This window comes from Chiloscyllium plagiosum, unplaced genomic scaffold, assembly GCF_037043375.1.
Source record: "Chiloscyllium plagiosum isolate Xiang-an unplaced genomic scaffold, Cpla_swu_hap1 HiC_scaffold_10, whole genome shotgun sequence".
Lineage (NCBI taxonomy): Eukaryota > Metazoa > Chordata > Chondrichthyes > Orectolobiformes > Hemiscylliidae > Chiloscyllium > Chiloscyllium plagiosum.
This window is the reverse complement of record NW_028270148.1, coordinates 78,151,439-78,173,850: the sequence shown is the minus strand read 5'-3', so window position 1 is coordinate 78,173,850 and position 22,412 is coordinate 78,151,439. Positions and strand designations below refer to the sequence as shown.

At 41.6% G+C, this 22,412-nt stretch overlaps 1 protein-coding gene across 3 annotated transcripts in view; it reads right to left on the bottom strand.

Annotated features, from left to right (window-relative positions):
* Positions 1-22,412, bottom strand: part of wtap (WT1 associated protein) — a 90,396-nt gene that overhangs the window by 34,194 nt on the left and 33,790 nt on the right. For all 3 annotated transcript variants that reach the window (XM_043696839.2, XM_087991475.1, XM_087991474.1), the window contains exons 2-4: positions 12,793-12,830; positions 12,647-12,702; positions 8,350-8,408 (exon numbers count right to left, since the gene is read on the bottom strand). In XM_043696839.2, coding sequence (XP_043552774.2) covers positions 8,350-8,408; positions 12,647-12,702; positions 12,793-12,822 — 145 coding nt within the window. In that variant the 5' untranslated portion in view covers positions 12,823-12,830. The remainder of the gene's footprint in view (positions 1-8,349; positions 8,409-12,646; positions 12,703-12,792; positions 12,831-22,412) is intronic.

Below are 22,412 nucleotides of genomic sequence, written 5' to 3'. Positions count from 1 at the left end.
GAGCGAGGAGCTGAGTGGGAGCAGTCGAATTACCATCTGGGAGAGTGAGTAAACTGATATATTTGGGCAGTAGCTGAACCAGAGACACTACACGTGTAGTGGTCCTCACCTACCCTCGTTTTTCTATTTCTTTTTTATCGTGTAATTGGTAAAAAATTCTTTTTTTCCCTTTTCTGCTTATCTATTATTTGACATTATAGTTGGACTAAACTAAGCTTAACAATGGCAGGAAATCTCAGACCCATGTTATGCTCCTCTTGCTCAATGTGGGAGCTCAGGGACAAGGCTGATGTCCCTGACTCATTCACGGCAGGAAGTGTGTCCAGCTGCACCTCTTGTTAGACTGAATTACAGCTCTGGAGCTGTGGGTGGACTCACTTTGAAGCATCTGGATGTCGTGGATAGCACGTTTACCAAATTGGTCACACCACAGATTAGGATTGCTGAGGGAAAAATTGAATGAGTGACCAAAAGGCAGAGAAAGAGCAGGAAAGCAGTGCAGGTGACCCCTGCGGTCACCTCCCTCCAAAACAGGTATTGGAGGAGATGGCTCGCCAAGAGAAGGCAGCAGTAGTCAGGTTCATGGCACTGTGGCTGGCTCTGCTATACAGAAGGACAGGAAAGAGAGTGGAAGGACTATAGTCATAGCAGGTTCAATTGTAAGGGGAGTAGATAAGTGGTTCTGTGTTTGAAAACAAGACTCCCAATTAGTATGTTGACACCCAGGTGCACGGGTCAGGAAAGTCTCAGATCAGAACATTCTGAAGAGGGTGGGTGAAAAGCCAGTTGGTGTAGTGCATACTGGCACCAATGACATAGGACCTCAATTCATTTTTTTTAAACCTACAAGCAGATTTTAGGGAGTTAGGAACCAAGTTCAAAAGTTGGACCTCAGCAGCAGTAATCTCAGGATTGCGACCGAGTGCCGCGTGGTAATCAGGATAAATGCATGGCTTGAGAGATAGTGCAGGAGGGAGGGATTTTTGGGACATTGGGACCAGTTTTGGGGGAGGTGGGACTATTACAAATTGGACGGTCTACACCTGGGCCAGACTGGAACCAATGTCCTTGGGGGTGCTTTTGCGAACCCTGCTGGGCAGGGTTTAAACTAATGTGGCAGGGGGATGGGAATCAAATGAGGTGGTTAGTGGACAGTAAGGAGATAGCAACTGAGGGCAGCACAGTGGCTCAGTGGTTAGTACTGCTGCCTCACAGCACCAAGGTCCCAGGTTCAATTCCAGCCTCGGGCAACTGTCTGTGTGGAGTTTGCACATTCGCCGTGTCTGCGTGGGTTTCCTCCGGGTGCTCCGGTTTCCTCCCTCAGTCCAAAGATGTGCAGGTCAGGTGAATTGGCCATGTTAAATTGCCCATAGTGTTAGGTGTATTAGTCAGAGGGGGTGGGTTGCTCTTTGGAGGGTCGGTGTGGACTTGTTGGGTCGAAGGGCCTGTTTCCACACTGTAGGGAGTCTAATCTAAAGCCCTCACAGGAACTAGATAATGAAGTCAGCGTGACTAAGGGAAAGAGTAGGCAGGTAGCCAATGATGAACGCAAAGGGATTGGTGGTCTGAGGTGTATTTGTTTTAATGCGAGAAATGTAATAGGTAAGGCAGATGAACTTAGGGCTTGGATTAGTACCTGGGAGTATGATGTTATTGATATTACTGAGACTTGATTGAGGGACAAGCAAGATTTGCAACTAAATATCCCAAGATATAGATGCTTCAGGCAGGATCGAGAGGGAGTTAAAAAGGGTGGAGGAGTTGCATTACTGGTCAGAGAGGATGTCACAGCTGTGCTGAAAGGGGGCACTATGGAGGACTCGAGCAGTGAGGCAATATGGGCAGAGCTCAGAAACAGGAAGGGTGCAGTAACAATGTTGGGGATGTACTACAGACCTCCCAACAGCAAGCGAGAGGTAGAGGTACAAATACGTAAGTAGACTGAAGATGTAGGAGCAACAGGGTGGTGGTGATTTTAATTTTCGCAACATTGACTGGGATTCACTTAGTGTTAGAGGTCTAGATGGAGCAGAATTTGTTAGGAGCATTCAGGAGGATTTTCTAAAGCAGTATGTAAATAGTCCAACTTGGGAAGGTGCCATACTTGACCTGGTGTTGAGGAATGAGCCTGGTCAGGTGGTTGAAGTTTCAGTAGGGGATTACTTTGGGAAAAGTGATTACAATTCCGTAAATTTTAGAATACTCATGGACAAAGATAAGAGTGATCCTAAAAGAAGAGCGCTAAATTGGGGGAAGGCCAACTAAACCAACATTCAGCTGGGGAATGTGGATTGGGAGCACCTGTTATAAGATAGAACATTACAGCGCAGTACACGTCCTTCGGCCCTCGATGTTGCACCGCCCTGTCATACTAATCTGAAGCCCATCCCACCTACACTATTCCATGTACGTCCATTTGCCGGTCCAATGATGACTTAAATGCACTTAAAGTTGGCGAATCTACTACCGATGCAGGCAAAGCATTCCATACTCTTACTACTCTCCGAGTAAAGATACTACACCTGTCTTATACTTACCTCCCCTCACTTTAAAGTTGTGTCCCCTCGTGTTTGCCGTCCCCATACTTGGAAAAAGGCTCTCCCTGTCCACCTTATCTAACCCTCTGATTATCTTGTATGTCTCTATTAAGTCATCTTTCAAACTTCTTCTCTCTAACGAGAATAGCCTCAAGGCCCTCAGCCTTTCCTCGTAAGGCATTCCTTCCATACCAGGCAACATCCTTGTAAATCTCCTCTGCACCCTTTCCAAAGCTTCCACATCCTTCTTATAATATGGCGACCAGAACTGTACACAATACTCCAAGTGTGGCCATACCAGAGCTTTGTACAGCTGCAGCATAACCTCCTGGTTCCGGAACTTAATCCCTCTATTAATAAAGGCCAAAACACTGTATGCCTTAACAACCCTGTCAATCTGGGTGGCAATTTTCAGGGATCTGTGTACATGGACACCGAGATCTCTCTGCTCATCTGTACTCCCAAGAATCCTACCATTAGCCCAGTACTTTGCATTCCAATTACTCCGGCCAAAGTGTATCACCTCACACTTGTCCACATTAAACTCCATTTGCCACCTCTCAGCCCAGCTCTGTATCCTATCTATATCTCTCTGCAACCTACTGCATCCTTCGTCACTATCCACAACTCCACCAATCTTAGTGTCGTCTGCAAACTTACTAACCCACCCTTCTAAGCCCTCATCCAAGTCATTTATAAAAATGACGAACAGCAGTGGACCCAACACCGACCCTTGCGGTACGCCGCTAGTAACTGGACACCAAGATGAACATGTTCCATCAACTACAACTCTCTGTTTTCTTTCAGCAAGCCAATTACTGATCCAAACTGCTATGTCTCCCACAATCCCATTCCTCTGCATTTTGTATAATAGCCTACTGTGGGGAACCTTATCAAACACCTTGCTGAAATCCATATACACCACATTACCCATTTACTCTCATCTACCTGTTTGGTCACTTTGTCAAAAAACTCAATATGATTAGGCACGACCTACCCTTTACAAAACCGTGCTGACTGTCCCTGATCAGATTATTCTTTTCTAGATGGTTATAAATCCTATCTCTTATAACCTTTTCCAACACTTTACCAACAACTGAAGTGAGACTCACCTGGTCTGTAATTACCAGGGTTGTCTCTACTACCCTTTTTGAACAAGGGAACCACATTTGTTATCCTCCAGTCCTCAGGCACTATTCCTGTAGACAATGATGATTTGAAGGTCAATGCCAAAGGCTCGGAAATCTCTTCCCTTGCTTCCCAGAGGATCCTAGGATAGATCCCATCCGGCCCAGGGGACTTGTCTATTTTCGCACTCTGCAGTATTTCTAATACCTCTTCCTTGTGAACCTCAATCTCTTCTAGTCTGGATGCAAGTATCTCTGTATCTTCCTAGTCAACATTTTCATTTTCTATAGTGAACACTGTCAAAAAATATTTATTTAGTGCTTCCGCTATCTCCTCTGACTCCACACACAACTTCCCACTATTATCCTTGATTGGTCCTAAGTTAACTCCCGTCATTCTTTTATTCCTGACATACCTATGGAATAGCCTTAGGGTTAACCCTGATCCTATCCGCCAACAACTTCCCATGTCTCCTCCTGACTCTACTGAGCTCTCTTTTTAGGTCTTTCCTGACTTCCTTGTAACCCTCAAGTGCCCTAACTGAGTTTTCACATTTTGTCCTAACATAAGCCTTCTTCTTGACCAGGGGTTCCACTTCTTTAGTAAACCACCGCTCCCGCGCTCTACAGCTTACTCCCTGCCTCACAGGTACATACTTATCAAGGACACATAGGAGCTTTTCCTTGAATAAGCTCCACATTTTTAATGTGCTCACCCCCTGCAGTTTCCTTCCCCATTCTACGCTTCCTAAATCTTTCCTAATTGCATCGTAATCTCCCTTCCCCCAGCTGTAACTCTTGCTCGGTGGAGTACACCTATACCTTTCCATCACTAAAGTAAACCTGACAGAATTGTGATCACTGTCTCCAAAGTGCTTACCTACTTCCAAATCTAACACCCGGCCAGGCTCGTTACCCAGTACTAAATCTAAAGTGGCTTCGCCCCTTGTCAGCTTGTCTACATACTGTGTCAGGAAACCCTCCTGCACACACTGGACAAAAACTGATCCATCTATAGTACTCATACTGTAGTGATCCCAGTCAATATTTGGATAGTTGAAGTCCCCCATGACAACTACCCTGCCTCTCTCACATCTACCGAGAATCATCTTTGCTATCCTTTCCTCTACATCTCTGGGACTATTCGGAGGCCTATAGAAAATTCCCAGCGGTGACTTCTCCTTTCCTGTTTCTAACCTCAGCCTCAGTTAACGAGTCCCCAAACATCCTTTCTACAACTGTGATAATGTCCCTGATCAACAATGCCACACCTCCCCCTCTTTTACCATCTTCTCTGTTCTTACTGAAACATCTGAATCCCGGAACCTGCAACAACCACTAGACAAGTCATGCTGTTTTATACAAATTTAGTAAGGCCACACTTGGTATATTGTGTCCATTTCTGGTCAACATACTACCAGAAAGATGTCAATGCTTTGGAGAGGGTACTGAAAAGCTTTAACAGGATGTTGCTTGGTTTGGGGTATTTTAGCTATGAATAAAGGTTGGATAGACTGGGCTTGTTTGCATTGGAACGCAGGATGTTAAAGGGTGACCTAAAAGAAGTTTATAAGATTGGGAATAGTATGGATAAAATGAGAAGTAGAAGGCTGGAGAGTGGAGGGGCCATTACTAGCAATCACAGGCTAGAGCGGTTTAAACAAAAATGCGCAAAGCAGGTTTTTCCACTCAAAAGGTTGGGGAGTGCCTGGAACATGCTGCCAGAGGTAGTGAAAGCAGACACAATAGCAGTTTTCAAGAAGCGTCTGGGTGAATACATGAATAGGAAGGGAACAGAATTAATCCTCTAAGTGAACGCAGTTTCAGTATAGAAGCACAAAATGTATTGGTGCAAACTTGAAGGTCCAAACAGTGTATTCCTGTGCTGTATTGATCTTTGTTTAGATTAGATTAGATTAGATTATTTAGAGTGTGGAAGCAGGCCCTTCGGCTCAACAAGTCCACACCAACCCGCCGAAGCGCAACCCACCCAGACCCATTCCCCTAACACTACAGGCAATTTAGCATAGCCAATTCACCTAACCTGCACATTTTTGGATTGTGGGAGGAAACTGGAGCACCCGGAGGAAACCCACGCAGACACGGGGAAAATGTGCAAACTCCACACGGTTCTTGACTGATTAGCAACCTTCCTTCCTATTAGGTATTACTTCAAACTGCAGACACTTTTACTAACTGCCATCAACTCTACTTGATGCCACGCATGTTCGAATATGGTCACCATAAGCAGTTCTTTTAAAAAAATTAGACTTTTCAATCAACCTGGTCAGCAATGTAACTACACATCTCTAGAGCAGGTGAAACCTGAACAAAATTCATCTGACTCAAAAGTACTCCAGCCCATTACCTAATTCCACAATTGATACACAATTAAAATACTGAAGGAAAAATATTGTAGGGTTGAGGAAAGAGGTGGTGGATCAGAAACCAGCTAAACTGCTCTTTGAAACAGGCAACTGACCCCCTCTGAGCTGTACTATTTTATGACTACATTATCAAATTATGTTGCCTGCCCGGAATAATAATTTAAACAAAAAACCCAAGTCTACAAGCAAATGTTTCCTTTGCTTTAAACATTGGAGCATCTCCACAAGCCAATAAGTTTAAGATGAACACTACACCATGAAAAACCATGCTCTTCTAATCTTGTCAGAGCACAAGTTTGGCTGTTCACAACATGAAAAATGCATTCTTCCTCAACTATTATCTGACCACATTGCCAACAAATCCTTAGAACGAAACTGCATTCACAGGAATGAATTAGATACAAGTTTTACTTGTACTTTCATATCAATCTTTTAATTATAAGTCACAACAAGGCACTCTCAAGGCAGTTGTACCAACTCCAAATTTAGGGAAACATGTTAAGTTTGGTTCAAATTACATTTGAATTCTGTGAAATTCTACTCACAGGGGTAGCTGTGGAGAGTATAATGAAAATCAAAAGCAACAATTCTAAGTCAATGTAATGCAAGTTCAGTAGAATTTCTGTTTTATCAAGCTTTAACAAATTTAATATTACCAAATTTCTCAAGTGTTCTGCTCTTTTATAAGATGAGGTGGCGTGAAGTAGTAAGTAAGGTAGTGCAAATTCTTAAAAAAGTGAACCAATTAAACTCAAGAAAGCAACTTTAAGATATATCGAATTATTTTTGGCTAAGCAGGGTTTTTTTTTAAAAAAAGCTTCACCATCTATCAAAAGTTGGATCATTCAAAAACTAAAGCTATTGGTTTTCTGACATGCTACTTTATTACTGCCAAGAAAGACATCTGGTGAAGCTTTTTGTCTTGTATTCATCAGGACAATTTGCAAAAAATCCAATTTAAGAGCAAACTCAATATTTATACTGTACAAGAATGGTGAATAGTTGGAAACTGGATTGATTGGTAGAGGCACTACCAATCAGAATGCAATTAATTATGACAATTAACTGCCAAATCTGATCCATTAAAGCAGGGCCCTGAGAAATGAATTGATAAATGGGTGCCATTTACTTTGCAGAGTTAAGATAGATGGACTGTACATGTTACTTCTGCCTGTGAATACAGCCTTATAGATTAGATTAGATGATTAGATTAGATTACTTACAGTGTGGAAACAGGCCCTTCGGCCCAACAAGTCCACACCGACCTGCCGAAGCGCAACCCACCCATTCCCCTACATTTACCCCTTTACCTAACACTACAGGCAATTTAGCATGGCCAATTCACCTGACCTGCACATCTTTGGACTGTGGGAGGAAACCGGAGCACCCGGAGGAAACCCACGCAGACACGGGGAGAATGTGCAAACTCCACACAGTCAGTCGCCTGAGTCGGGAATTGAACCCAGGTCTCTGGCGCTGTGAGGCAGCAGTGCTAACCACTGTGCCACCGTGCCGCCCCTCAATGTACTAATATACGAAGCTTCCAGAACATGGAATGCCCTGCCAGTAGCAGTGGTGGACTCTCCCTCTTTATTGGCATTTAAACAGGCATTGACAGGCACATGGAGGATAGTGGGCTAGTGTAGGTTAGGTGGGCTTGGATCGGTGCAACATCGAGGGCCAAAGGGCCTGTACTGCGCTGTATTTTTCTATGTTTCTATGTAACACACAATTGTGTTGTCCTGTGAGCTTAACTAACAATCCTAAACTGTTTGTTAGCATAATTGTTCACATACTTAGGAATGTCCAGCAAATATTGTTGAATTGCAGGTGTGGTGCCAGGTATGCAAGTCCCAAAGACTGGTGGATTGTATCAGATAGTATATCCATTCAGCTGTTCACAAAAAGCAGTCATAACCAACCTGTCTACATTTGAAGAAATTGCAGCAGTGCTCAACATTTGATATGATTCTGCAATTGTTGCACTACTAAAATGACTACTTGCTACTCTGTTGTCACATTGATTTGAATAAGTACTACGTCCCTTATATTTTGCAACTGACCTGATCACCAGGAAGAGAGCACTCAAAATATGCAAATTCACACTCAATTAAAAGAATCAACCCCAGAATTTTATCTCCATTATATAATTTAATATAGTAAAACAAATGTTTAACACATACAACTGGCGACTACCAATCAATGATTCAATACTTTTTAAAAATTTTCATTGCCTATTTTAATTAAACGTAAATTTTCTAAATTCAAGTCAATTATGAACAAATTAAAGCAACTTACAGCTGAGCTCTGAGCACTTAGTCTCTAATGCATGTACATAGACTTCTTGCTGTTTCCATCTAGAGGAAGGAAGGGAGCCAAATATTAGACACATAACATTTTCCTATGCAAATACAGTAAAACTACATTCACATAATCTGATTTGGTCAGTGGCACACGAGTAGTTCAGACTCTTGGGCTTTTTCTACCTTCAATTACTGGCAGAACTATAATTAAATTTATCTATCCAATTAAATCTGTACCCTTCTGAAACGAAGGTTATCTCAGTTTTGAAAGTTTCAACAGACCTAGTCTCAATATTATTTAGAAGAGAGTTCTAAATTTCATTATTGTTCTACTGAGAAATGTTTCCTGACTTCTTTCCTGAATGGCTTAGCTTTAATTTTGAGCCTGTTTGATTTGGACTTCCTCCATAAGGGGAAATAGACTCCCTCCATCTATCCCATCAAATCCAAAACAAATTAAGCATATTAACTACATTTCTCTTAATATTAGAGAATATCAACTATCCTTATGATTTAACTATGGTATATATCTGCTAAGTCTGTACATTTTTTAAAAAGTGGTGATGGACGAGAACTGAATGCAACACTGCAGATTAATCTGAACCAGAGTTCTGTGCAACTATAATTTAATTTCGATACCCTTGTATTTCAGCCCTCAAAAGCCATCATTTCATTGGCCTAATTACTGTACATACCCAAAAGTTTTAATTTTTTTTGTACTGGAACATCAAAATTTGAGCATTCTCAGTTCTGAGTTTCTCACCATTTAGAAAAACCAAAATACTCTTTTGGTTCAAAAGAGAATACACTGCATCTTTGCACATTGGTCAAAATTGACAAGTAGTTGTCACTCAAACTCTTAACATCCCACCACCCTATTTGTCAGCACTTTCCACCACCAATTCCTGGAGAACAGATCAATCCTGCTACCTGGAACACACACTATTATTGCCTTTACTGTCTCCTACTTTCTATTCAAGCCAGTTAACGCATTTGATTTGACACAAACTCATCTTTGTTAAGTACCTTCAGCGGATCCTTACTGAGAGCCTTCCAGAAATCCATACGAATATTTATACACATTACTTTTATTATCCCTCAAAATTCAATTATGTTTATTAGACAGAATTGTTGAATTCCTAAACCCTTACAGTGCAGAAGCAATCCACACCAAACTTCTGAAAAGCATCCCACCCAGATCCACTGCCCTACCCTATCTGGGTGACCCTGCATTTCCCATGGGAATTCCACCCAACCGACATACCCCTATACACAATGGGCAATTTAGCACAGCCCATCTACCTAACCTGCAGATCCTCAGACTGTAGGAAGGAACCTCAGTACCCAGAGAAGACCCTTATATACCTTGTATAAATCCTCGCTGTCTATTGTGATGCTTGTTCACTCTACCCTGAACAAACGTTTCTAGCAGCTATCATCCAACAGACATTAAGACAAAGACATAATTTGCTAGTTTCTTTCTCTTCTTCTTTAAGATTGATACCAGCAGTTTTCCAATTCAAGAGAATAACTGTCATGAAGATCCAATTGATTGCTGATGCTAGCAATAGAAAGGAAATTAATTTCGAGATGGTTTTGTCTACATGCACCAAGTCCCATGCTCTTAGAAGGTCCTCCACGCAGTGAGCGATTGCATTTATATACATTATGTAAACCACATAAGCACTGCGCCAGGTCACAGGACTGATGTTAAAACACTGCTTTGTCAACATGGTCAGGACAGAAGAATCAACCAATTGAGTAGTCGTATGGACAAATCTATGGAGGCAGGAATCTTGTATTTTATGTAGAGGTGTCAGTTAAACGGTAGAAAAATTGTGTAACTGAGCCTTTGTGAAATTTTCTTTTCATTCGTTTATGGGTGGAGGTTTGGCTGACAAGTCAAAATGTAAGACCCACTCCTTCATTGCCTTGGAGAAGGTCACCTTCTTGAATCACTACATCTCACATGGCATAGTACACCCACAGTGCTGGTACAAAGAAGTTCTAGGATTCTGATCCAGTCTCAGGTGACAATCACAGACACTGCTGTGTTGGCTGAAAACTTGGAGATATACCTTTAGTTCCTTCATTTGAATCATTAACATTGTGAATAGCTGGGGCCCATTGGCTGCCACCTGGACAAAAGGCTATGTATTCCTTCCCTATATACTTTATTTCCAGTCTGCCAGCCTGTTCTCTATCCATCTTAGTGCATCACTTCCAAACCAATGAATTTAATATTACATGCTAATCACCAAATCTGGAGTGGCAAGGAGTGAAGATATTAACAAATCACCTATGAGACAATAGGTTGCCTGATCATTTTGAGAAATGACCAGTGGAATTTAGTTAGGAAATAGAATGGTGGTATGTTTTGATAGGAGAGACAGTATAACCTTAATGACAGTTCTAACAATGTGCAAAAGAACAAAGGGACTTATCTTCATGTGATTCAATCTTTGAAGTGGTAAAACACAATGAGATTGTAGCTAGCAATGTACATGGAACCTTGGAAAATTTGTTGAATAAAAATAACTTGAGCTTGGCATTTATCTTTAGAACACCAAGAAATGGTGCAAAACTTCAGATTTATGCATTTTTGGGACCAGGTTTGATGCAAAAGGCCCTGTATAACTTGGATGATACTTCAGCAAGGCTAGGACCATACAGCCTCACGGGGGAATGTTCACTACTGCTGTGCTAGAAAAAGCGCAAGAAAGGGGAAAGGCAAAGAGCATTGGAAATATAGCCAACAATAAGCGGAATCAGCCTTGGCTGAGAAAAGCAAGACAGTGGAATCTTGGGTATATCATTCAAATTGGGCTGATTCCATGCAAGCTCTAACTACATTCTTGCTTAAGAAGAAATAATACTCTTAAATGAGAGCAGAATTGGGCATTTAATATACCTGATTCAATGTATGCAGTTTAAAGAAAAAAAGGTGAAGAAACTGAAGTACTGATTAAAAATGTAAACTTTGTGTAAACTAGGGAAGTATTGTGCAAAAGGGTGACAAGATGACTTCCTGAAATGTGCACAGGAAAGACTCCCTATCAAAATGTTTCCAATCAAACAAAGGAGGAAATAATACTGAATAACGTGCTGCGGAACAAAGTGGGGCATTCCTGTTGGGGATTATTCCAGGAATAGTGGCTGCCAGATCACTGGATTAATAAAAGGGAAGAAAAAAAATGTGAAAATACTTATTCAATAAGCTGAGCAGCTGGATGGGAAACAAGTTTAGCAGGTAGAACAGTAAATTATCAGACCTTGAGAAAGATTAGATGAGGAAATGAATTCTCATAAAGAGGATGAAGGGGAATCTAACCTATATATCTGAAGTCAGATATTGAGAGACTTGGAGCAAAATGTTGAGAAATTCTAGAGAATTACAATGTTAGGAAGACAATAATGATGCAGATCAAGAAAGAAAAGTGAGAGAGTTTGGTCTACAATGAGCTCGAATCCTGGACTAAGCATGCATATTGTTTATCAACAGCATGAGCAAAGAGTATTTAACATTCTTCCATCTGATAACTGAACTTCACTTCTAATGACAGCAATGATGCAGCATTTAGGGTTTGCTTGAACACATTCTTCAGGAATAACACAAGTTCAATAATGCTCTTCCACTGCTGGAAATGTTTTATTCTAAGAGTTTGACCAGGAACATTCAGGCATTAGGTTTCATTTAAAACATGAAAAAGTTGGCACTGTTGTTAACTGGGTTTTATGTTTGCTGTATGTGATGATACATTTATAACTCTTTCAAATTAGGACTGGATATAAAGCCCATTTCAGATTGGATATGTTGAATACTGGTACTATGGTTACAAATAACATCGAGGGATGTTAATTTAACACACCCTTCCCTTCTTAGCACTTAAACATTAATTTGTACCCAACCTACTAACTGTAATCACAAGTTTACGATACAAAGCATGACTTTCAATCGTAAGTTCCAACTATAAGAAACATCATATTTAACCCCATAGAGCACCAGTTTTGCTACTGATTTACAGCTCCCTTTCATTTAAAGCCTTCAAACATAAAAGAACCATATACAGCTGTAACAGGCTAATGCAAAAATTAGTGTGAGCGGCCTAAGTCGCCCTGGATTGCAGTAAAGACCCAGACTTTTGATCTCAATCTGATATGAAAAAATCTGAACCTGTAATTTCATAAAAAATCCCATCTAAATCATGTGTCAAGAATAAATGTTACCTCAATTTCTTATGCATGTTCAACAGTTACCACCCATTTATTATTTTATTTTAGCAAAGCAATACCTGGAACACAACTCATCTCTGGATAGGGTTTTGAAATCCGATTCACTTAAGCGAACCTATTGTGAAGAGAGGAAAAATAAACAGGTCATCAGTTTTCGCTATCACAAGTTTCAGGTATAGTTAACGCATTTTGTTTTTGTGCTTACCTTCTTTGGGAGAGGTTCTTCATTCGTCATTCTGGTATCTGAAAAGAAAAGGTTACTTAAGATAATTATCGACTAATAGTCACAAAATTCTTACAATTACTTTGAAGCCGTAACGTACTACTATCAAAGTTAGAAGATGTGAAATAGGACCAACAGGATATTAATTAGCCCCACAAGCCTGCCCTGCCATTCAATAAGATCATAGATTATTTGCCATGGACCTCAAAGCATCTTGCATGAGAACTCCTCATTGCCCTCAACTCCCCCAATATTTCAAGAATTTATTTTTTATTTAAATACTTTCAGTGATCGAGCCTCCACAAATTTCAGGGGTAGAAAATTCCACAATTTTTCTATTTTGTGGGAGAATAAATTCCTTTGCATTTTAGTTTTAAGATTGTCTCTCAATTCTGTAACCATGTCCTGGAGTTCAAAATTCATCCATGAATGGAAAGATCTTATCAACCTCTATTTTGTCAATGCTTGTTATACGTATTGTTCCTCATCTCAATTCCACGTGCTCTAACCTTCACCCTGAGTCTAGTATGCACGTCATTAAAAAAGAGTGTTTAAAAATCCAATGCCAAACATTGCAATGGCATTGTCACAGTTGACATATTTTAGGTTGTATGCCAAAAGTAAGCACTTTAAAAACTTTGAAACAACCTGTACCATAATAGAAATACAACCATAATGTTGACAGGAAAAAAATTCTCACTACTGCACTTAAGCAATAGATATCCCAATGATCTCTTTGGATAAAAACTGTGTGTTTCCAGCACAAGTATATGCAAAACTTCACTCAAGTACCAGTCAGAAAAGAGACAGTCAGGTAGTCAGGATGAGGATCTAAAATCTGGATTTAGGCTATTATCAGGAGCAAGCATCTAATACATGCCCTTACTCACAACAAAATGGCTTCTTAATGCAAGTAACAAAGTAACATAACAATGGCTTCTAGGCTGCAAATTGACAACTTTGTTTAAAATGGCTTTTTACCCTGTTAAAAACTGCATTCCTGAACTAACTGAACCAAAGAATAGCAGATAATGCTTCTTTCACAGTATGGAATTAACTAAACCAGACAGGACATTACTAACCATCCTAGCTAACCTTGGAGATACAGGTGCCGAGAGATAAGATGTGCAAAACAATGTTAGTTCCCAGGTAATATAATTGAATTACCCTTATGTCTATTATGTCATTTTATTAAATTTTATTGGATTTGCTCTGTAATAATTAAGGCGGCACCACTTTTCAAACACTGTATAAAAATTGCCTTTGTTTTAAGCCATTTGCACAATTTCTCCAAGGAACACTGAAGCATTTAACCTCCGTGTTGCTGAACAACCTGAGCACGGCTGTGATAATAAAGTGTGAAATCTTCCAGAACCAAACCAAATTGCGTGCTTATTTGACCGATTGCAGAACCAAGGGACCCCTCCCATGGGCCAAGATCTTCAAGGATAGCACTAAGTACATCTCATGCAAAAAGAGAGAGAGTTTTTCACTGCTGAAAAACAGTATAAGATTCTTTGGGGAGTGCAGCTAGAGTCCAGCCTCCTCAGGCCACGTTTAATGATGTCACTGAATATCTGCAACGCATTCTAGAAGGGAGAGGGTGAGCAGTTAGATTGGTAATTAGATACCAATAATGTAGGCGAAACAGGGAGGAGGTTCTGAAACAAGAATTGAGAGAGCTAGGTAGTAGATTGAAAAGCAGATTCTCGAAGGTTGTAATCTCTGGATTACTCCCAGTGCCACATATGAGTGTGTGTAGGAGTAGACAGGTGAATGCATGACTGAGTAATTGACACACAGGAAGGGCCTAAAATTCTTGGAACACAGGATCCATTTCTGGGGTTTCTAGAACAATGTGATCTGTACTCCAATAGGTTGTATCTGAACTGGAGCTTTTGGTAGAGGGTTAACCTAGTTTGGAAGGGAGAGAGATATAGAATGGAGGTATAGTAGAAAGTGATCCACAAACAATAACAGAGGAAAAACTAAGTCAGACTTGAAGGAAGAATACATACAAGCATGTTAAACCACAAGGGAGCATGGTAAGGGTAGACAGCAATTATTTTAGTGCATGGAAAATTGCAAGGCAGAGGAGTTATAGAGTCATAGAGATATACACCATGGCCACAGACCCTTTTAGTTCAACTCGTGCAAGCCAGATATCCTAACCTAACCTCGTACCATTTGCTAGGACTTACACCAAATCCCTCTAAACCCTCCCTATTCATATACCCTCCCAGGTGCCTTTTACATCTGCAATTCTATGAGTCTCCACCACCTCTGACAGCCATTCCATACACACACCACCCTCTGTGTGAAAAATGTTGCCCCATATGTCCCTTTTAGATCTTTCCCCTCTCACCCTGAACCTATGCCCTCTAGTTCTGCACCCAGTGCCGATCCTTGTGGCTCACAGGTGTCCAGTCTGAAAAGCAACCTTCCACCACTGAAGTCCATATAGATCACGTCCACCACTCTGCCCTCAATCCTCTTTGTTACTTCTGCAAAAAACTCGATCAAGTTCATGATAGATGTTTTCCCACATACAAAGCCATGCTGCCTATCCCTAATCAGTCCTTGCCTTTCCAAAAATGTAAATTCTGCCGCTCAGGATTCCCTCCAGCATCAAAGTCAGGCTCACCGGTCTATAGTTCCCTGGCCTTTCTTTACCACCTTTCTTAAATAGTGGCACAACGTTAGCCAACATCCTGTCTTCCAGCATCCCACCTCTGACATCCGGATACAAATGTCTCAGCAAAGGGCCCAGCAATCGCTTCCCACAGAGTTCTAGGGGACACCTGGTCATGTCTTGGGGCTTTATACACTTCTAAGTGTTTCAACACATCCAACAACACTTCCTCTGTAATAAGGACATTTTTCAAGATGTCACCATTTATTTCTCCACATTTTGCATCTTCCATGTCCTTTCCACAGTAAACACTGATGCAAAATACCCATTTACTAACTCCATCTCCTGCAGTTCCACACATAAGCTGCCTTGCTGATCTTCTCTCCTTTGCTACCTTTTGTCCTTAATCTATTAATGGTCTTGAGCACAGTGCCTGGTTGAAGAAGGTAATGACTGGCAGTTCAATTATTGGGCTTTAAAATCTTCAGACAAGACATGGGTGGGGTGTGGGGGAGTTAAATGAAAGAGCTAGTGTCATTTTATTGAATGATGAGTCAATTACTACAATAATGAGATGAGATAATATCTTAGAAGGTTCTTCCAATAGGGCAGCAAGGTGACTCAGTGGTTAACACAGGTACTTCACAACATTAGGGACCTGGGTTCAATTCCACCGTTGGGCAACTATGTGCAGAGTTCTCCCCATGTCTGTGTGGGTTTCCTCTGGGTGCTCCAGTTTCTTCCCACAGTCCAAAGTTGTGCAGGTTAGGTGGACTGGCTATGCTAAATTGCACTGGGGCGGGTGGAGGTGGGTGCTCTTGAGAGTGTTGGTATGGATTCAAATGGGCAAAATGGCCTGCTTCCATGTTGTAGGGACTCTGAGTAAGGCCACATTGTCCCCTTTTTTAAAAATTGCACCAATCACAAGCAGAAGGGGAGGCAGTGGCTGAGTGGTATTATCACTGATTGTTAATCTGGAGACCTTGATTCAAATCCACCATGAGATGACAGAACTTGAATTCAATAAAAATCTGGAATTAAGAGTCTAATGAAGACCGTGAACCCATTTCCCGATTGCTAGAAAAACACATCTGGTTCACTAATGTTCTTCAGGGCAGAAAACATGGGCAGCCTTGCTGATCTTTGTGGGGTAAAAACAATGACTGCAGATGCTGGAAACCAGATTCTGGATTAGTGGTGCTGGAAGAGCACAGCAGTTCAGGCAGCATCCAAGGAGCTTTGAAATCGACGTTTTGGGCAAAAGCCCTTCATCAGGAATAAAGGCAGTGAGCCTGAAGCGTGGAGAGATAAGCTAGGGGAGGGTGGGGGTGGGGAGAGAGTAGCATAGAGTACAATGGGTGAGTGGGGGAGGAGTTGAAGGTGATAGGTCAGGGAGGAGAGGGTGGAGTGGATAGGTGGAAAAGGAGCTAGGCAGGTCGGACAAGTCCGGACAAGTCATGGGGACAGTGCTGAGCTGGAAGTTTGGAACTAGGATGAGGTGGGTGAAGGGAAAATGAGGAAGCTGTTGAAGTCCACATTAATGCCCTGGGGTTGAAGTGTTCCGAGGCGGAAGATGAGGCGTTCTTCCTCCAGGTGTCTGGTGGTGAGGGAGCGGCGGTGAAGGAGGCCCAAGACCTCCATGTCCTCGGCAAAGTGGGAGGGGGAGTTGAAATGTTGGGCCACGGGGCGGTGTGGTTGATTGATGCGGGTGTCCCAGAGATGTTCCCTAAAGCGCTCTGCTAGGAGCCGCCCATTCTCTGCAATGTAGAGGTGACCGCATCGGGAGCAACGTATACAATAAATGATATTAGTGGATGTGTAAGTAAAACTTTGATGGATGTGGAAGGCTCCTTTAGGGCCTTGGATAGAGGTGAGGGAGGTGGTGTGGGCGCAGGTTTTACATGATCTTTAAGGGGCCTTACTCTCTCCCTTTTGACTTTAATGTATTTATAGAATCCCTGTGGATTCTCTTTAACCCTATCTGCCAAAGCTATGTCCCCTTTTTGCCCTTCCTGATTTCTCTCTTAAGTATACTGTTTTTATACTTTTCTAAGGATTCACTCAATCTCTGTTGTCTATACCTGACGTATCCTTCCTTCTTAACCAAAACCTCAATTTCTCATTATCCAGCATTCCATAAGCCCACCAGCCTTGCCTTTCATCCCAGCAGGAACACAATGTCTCTGGACTCTTGTTACCTCATTTTTGAAAGCTTCCCATTTTCCCTGCAAACATCTGCACCCAATTAACCTTTGAAAATTCTTGCCTAATACCATCAAACTTGGCCTCCTCCAATTTAGAACTTCAACTTTTATCCTTTTCCATCACCATTTTAAAATTAACAGAATTGATCACTGGCCCCACAATGCTCCCCCACTGACACCTCAATCACCTACCCTACCTTACTTTCCAAGAATAGGTCAATTTTCACACCTTCTGTAGTAAATACTGAATCAGAAACATTTCTTGTACACACTTAAATTCCTCTCCTTCCAAGCCTTTAACACTATGGCAGTCCCAGTCTGTGTTTCGAAAGTTAAAATCTGTTACCGGGATCCAAGCTGGCGGCGACCCAGCAAGTCTGAGTCGACAGTGCTCCTCCCAAGACTTGGGTAAAGTGGGTCACCCACCCCCACCACACTCACCAAATCATTCAAAATAGCTGTTTAATTTAATTAGTTGCTTAGTATTAAATTTACTCAATCTAATCTTTAGTAAAAATGACCAAACGGAAGGGAGCCCGCAGCTCTCAGCAAGCAGGAACCCCTCCCCCACCCTCTCCAGCTGCAGCTGGAGACTTACCTACAGTGGCGAGCCTCGTGGAAATCATCTCTAAACTCGATGCGCAGATCGACACTTTCATCGAAGAATCCCGAAGTCGATGGGACTCACTCTCGGCCGTGCTGCAAAGGCACGACCGAGACATTAAAGAAATCGAGGGCCGAGTCGGAGGGGCGGAGCTAAAGGCCGCGACCTCCGAAACCACAGTGCAATCGGCCGTGGATCAGGTCCGGACTCTTGAACAACGAGTCCGGACCTTAGAGAATCACATTGATGACCTCGATAATCGAGGTCGTCGAAAAAATATTCGTTTGCTGGGCCTTCCCGAACGGGAAGAGGAAGGCCAGCTTACAGCGTTCCTCGAGCAATGGCTGCCACAGCTTTTAAATCTGGAAGCTGGATCAGGCCAGGTAAGGGTGGAATGGGCCTACCGGGTCGCAATACGCAGGCCCGGCTCAAACCAGCATCCCTGCCCGGTCCTGTTTCGGCTGCAGAGCTATAGGGAGAGGCAGATACTCCTAGAAGCTTCTAGAAATCTTGGAAAAGATTCCCAAGCTATGATCTATAAAGGATCCAAGATCATGTTATTCCAGGACTTTTCCCCGGCTCTGGTCTGAAAGAGGAAGGCATTCGATGAGGCGAAGAAGCGTTTAAGGGACTTAAATATTCAGTACTCCTTACGCTACCCAGCGACGCTACGCTTTAACCATGAAGGATCCGTGTATAACTTCGGATCGCCAGAAAAGGCTAAAGAATTTTTGGACTCTCTTAGATAAATTGTAAGAGATAATGGATATTGGTTTGCCTTTCCCCCACTCCGGTTTATATCCCCCCCTTTTTTCTTACCTTACTGTTTAATATTATCTTGGGGGGGGGGGGGGGGTGGGGAAGAGGGATTTATTTATTTGTTCTCTATTTGACAATTTTCTCCCCCCCTTGGGGTTATATATATATAAAAATAAACTGGGGTGTTTGGTTAATGTTAGTGGGGGGAGGTGGTTACCTTATTCTATTTTACCTCTGTCTCTAGGAGCGGGGTTGTTTTCCCTTGTTATTTTGTATTAGTATATTTAATTATTATTTGTTGAGGTTGTAATTTTATAGTTATATATGTTTATACATGGTATTAACACTACCAAATATATCCAGGTGTTGGAGATAGGGTGCTCACTGTTAACTCTAGCTTTGTATTATATCTGAATTCTCTCATTCTATTGAGGAGCGCCTGGGTCAAGGGTGGGGCATTGGTTAGGAGAGGATATGATGGACCTTTAGAAAGGAAGTGACACCCCCTGGGAACAAGGGGGAAAATCTCCATTTAAATTTTTTTTTATTATTATTTAGAAATAGTTTTTTATTATACTGTTGAGAGTGTATTAGAGAGCCTTTAGTTTTGTGAATTTTATATGCTCTATGCTCGGGATGTTCTGGATAGGGTTTCCCCTCCTGAGGGGTCTCTGATTTGCCCAGACGATTATGGTTGATCAGTCAGTTAAGTGGTGCACCTGGAATGTCAAGGGGAGTAATTCGCCAGTTAAAAGGAAGAAAATATTATCAAATCTTAAGAAGGAAAGAGTTGATATAGCTCTCCTACAGGAGACACACCTGTTGGATAAAGAACATTTGAAATTTCGACATGGTGGATTTGATCAGGCCTTTTTTTCTTCTTTTAGCTCAAAAAGTAGGGGAGTTGTTATTCTTGTTCGGAAGAATTTCCCTTTCAAAATCCTAAATCAGATTAAAGACGAATCTGGACGATATATTTTGATTAAAGCCCTTATAAATGGAGAGGAATATGGGATTTTAAATTTGTACTGCCCCCCGGCACACCCCTTTAAATTTATAACGGAAGCCTTTTCAAAATTGATGGTTTTTGATGCCCGTCATATAATTATAGGGGGAGACTTTAATTGTATTATGGATCCGGAAATAGGTAGGATTCCCAAGAGTACTGCAGGAGTATCTCCCAGATCTAGACAATTGGTGGATCGGAATAAAGAATTAGGATTAGTAGATGTATGGAGATGTCTTCATCCACAGGGCAGAGATTTTTCTTTTTACTCCAATCCACATAAATGTCATACCAGAATTGATATGTTTTTTGCCCCCTTGATTTTTTAAAAATTCTATATCATCCTGTAAAATAGGTAGTATAGCAATTTCCGACCACGCTGCTGTATATATGGAAACCAAGGCGAGGAACAACGGGACATCCCCTCGGCATTGGCGTATGGACCCCTTCCTATGGAAAGATAGTAAATTTGTAAAGTACTTCTCTCAAGAATTTAAAACTTTTTTAGAAATTAATTTGGGTACGGCTAGCAACCCATCAATGATGTGGGAGACCATCAAAGCTTACGCGCGAGGTTTGATCATCTCCTACTCAGCAACCCAGAAAAAATTAAAGGGAGAACAACAGCGTCTGCTTGAAGCTGGCTTAAAAGCAGCTGAAACAGCATACGCTGAAAGACCTTCTATTATTAAATTGCAAAGGATTTTAGGACAGCTCTAAACACTACGCTTACCCAAACGGCTAAGAGGGAAATATTATTTGCAAAACAAAGGTTATATGAATTTGGCAACAAACCGGGTAGATACTTAGCAAAGAAAAAAAAGGCCCCTCAAACTATTAAGTCTATCAAGGAAAGTATGGGTATTTTGACTTATGATCATAAAAAGATTAATGCAATCTTTAGAAAATTTTATTCTGATTTATATAAATCGCAGGATTGTGAAGACAGGACGAGGAGGATGCAATCATTTTTTAAAAAATTTGACCTTTGCGGGTCTAACTCCGGAACAGGTATTGGTCTTAAATGCTCCCCTAACAGTCCAAGAAATACTTGATGCAATCAGGCAACTTCAGAGCGGTAAGGCACCGGACCCAGATGGTTTTCAAGCTGAATTCTATAAAGAATTTACAGAATTATTGGCTGGTCCACTTATGGACATGTATAACTATGCATATAGTCAGGGTTGTCTCCCGCCTTCGCTGAAAGAGGCAAATATCTCTCTTATCCTTAAAAAAGGAAAGGATCAGAAGATTGTACGTCATACAGACCAATATCCTTGCTAAATGTAGATTTTAAAATCCTTTCTAAAACGTTAGCATTGAGACTAGAAAGGGTACTGCCACATATCATAAAGGAGGATCAGACGGGGATTATTAAGGGCCGTAGATCATTCAATAATATTAGAAGGGTTTTGAATATGATTCAAGCCTGCCATCAGGGAAAGATACCAGGAGTAGTAGTTTCTTTAGACGCGGAAAAGGCATTTGATAGGGTTGAATGGTCATATTTGTTTTACACATTGGAAAGGTTTAGCGTTGGAAAGGTGTTTACCAAAAGGGTCTCAACATTGTATAGTGATCCCAAGGCAGTTGTGGTTACCAATGGATTAGGTTCGGATAGTTTCAGTGTGGGTAGGGGCTGCCGTCAGGGATGTCCGCTCTCGCCATTGTTATTTACGCTAATAATTGAACCACGAGCAGAAGCTATACGGGCGGATCCTAATATAACGGCCCTGAGGATTGGTACAGGTCAACATAAAATTACCCTTTATGCAGATGTTCTTCTATTCCTCAGTAATCGTCTGATGTCCGTACCTTGCTTAATCCAAGTTATTAATACATTTAGCGCATTCTCAGGCTATAAAATTAATTTTTCAAAATCGGAGGCTATGCCAATGGGTGGCCTTGCTATGATACCCCACTTAGTGGACAGATGCCCTTTTCCCTTTCGTTGGTCCCTGGAGGGTTTCTTATATTTAGGCATTTTTATTACCCCAGTATTTGGTCAGTTGTACAAGGCTAATTTTGTGCATTTACTGGAAAGGATAAGGCAGGACCTCCAGCGATGGGGAGACCTTCCAATTTCCTGGCTGGGTAGAATAGCACTAATTAAAATGAATGTCCTGCCCCGTCTCCTACACCCTATGAGAATGCTTCCGGTGATGCTGCCGAGGCTGGCACTACGTAAATTATATGGCTGGTTGGGTTCCTTTATCTGGAATCATAGACGGCCCCTCATTAAGCTGAAGAAGCTACAGCTTCCACATGCAAGGGGAGGATTGGACTTCCCAGATTTTAGGAAATATCAGTTAAGTTCCCTATTAAGTTACATAGCTGATTGGGTCTTGTCTGATCCACAATCAATCTGGCTGGACATCGAGGCTTCTCAAGTTAAAT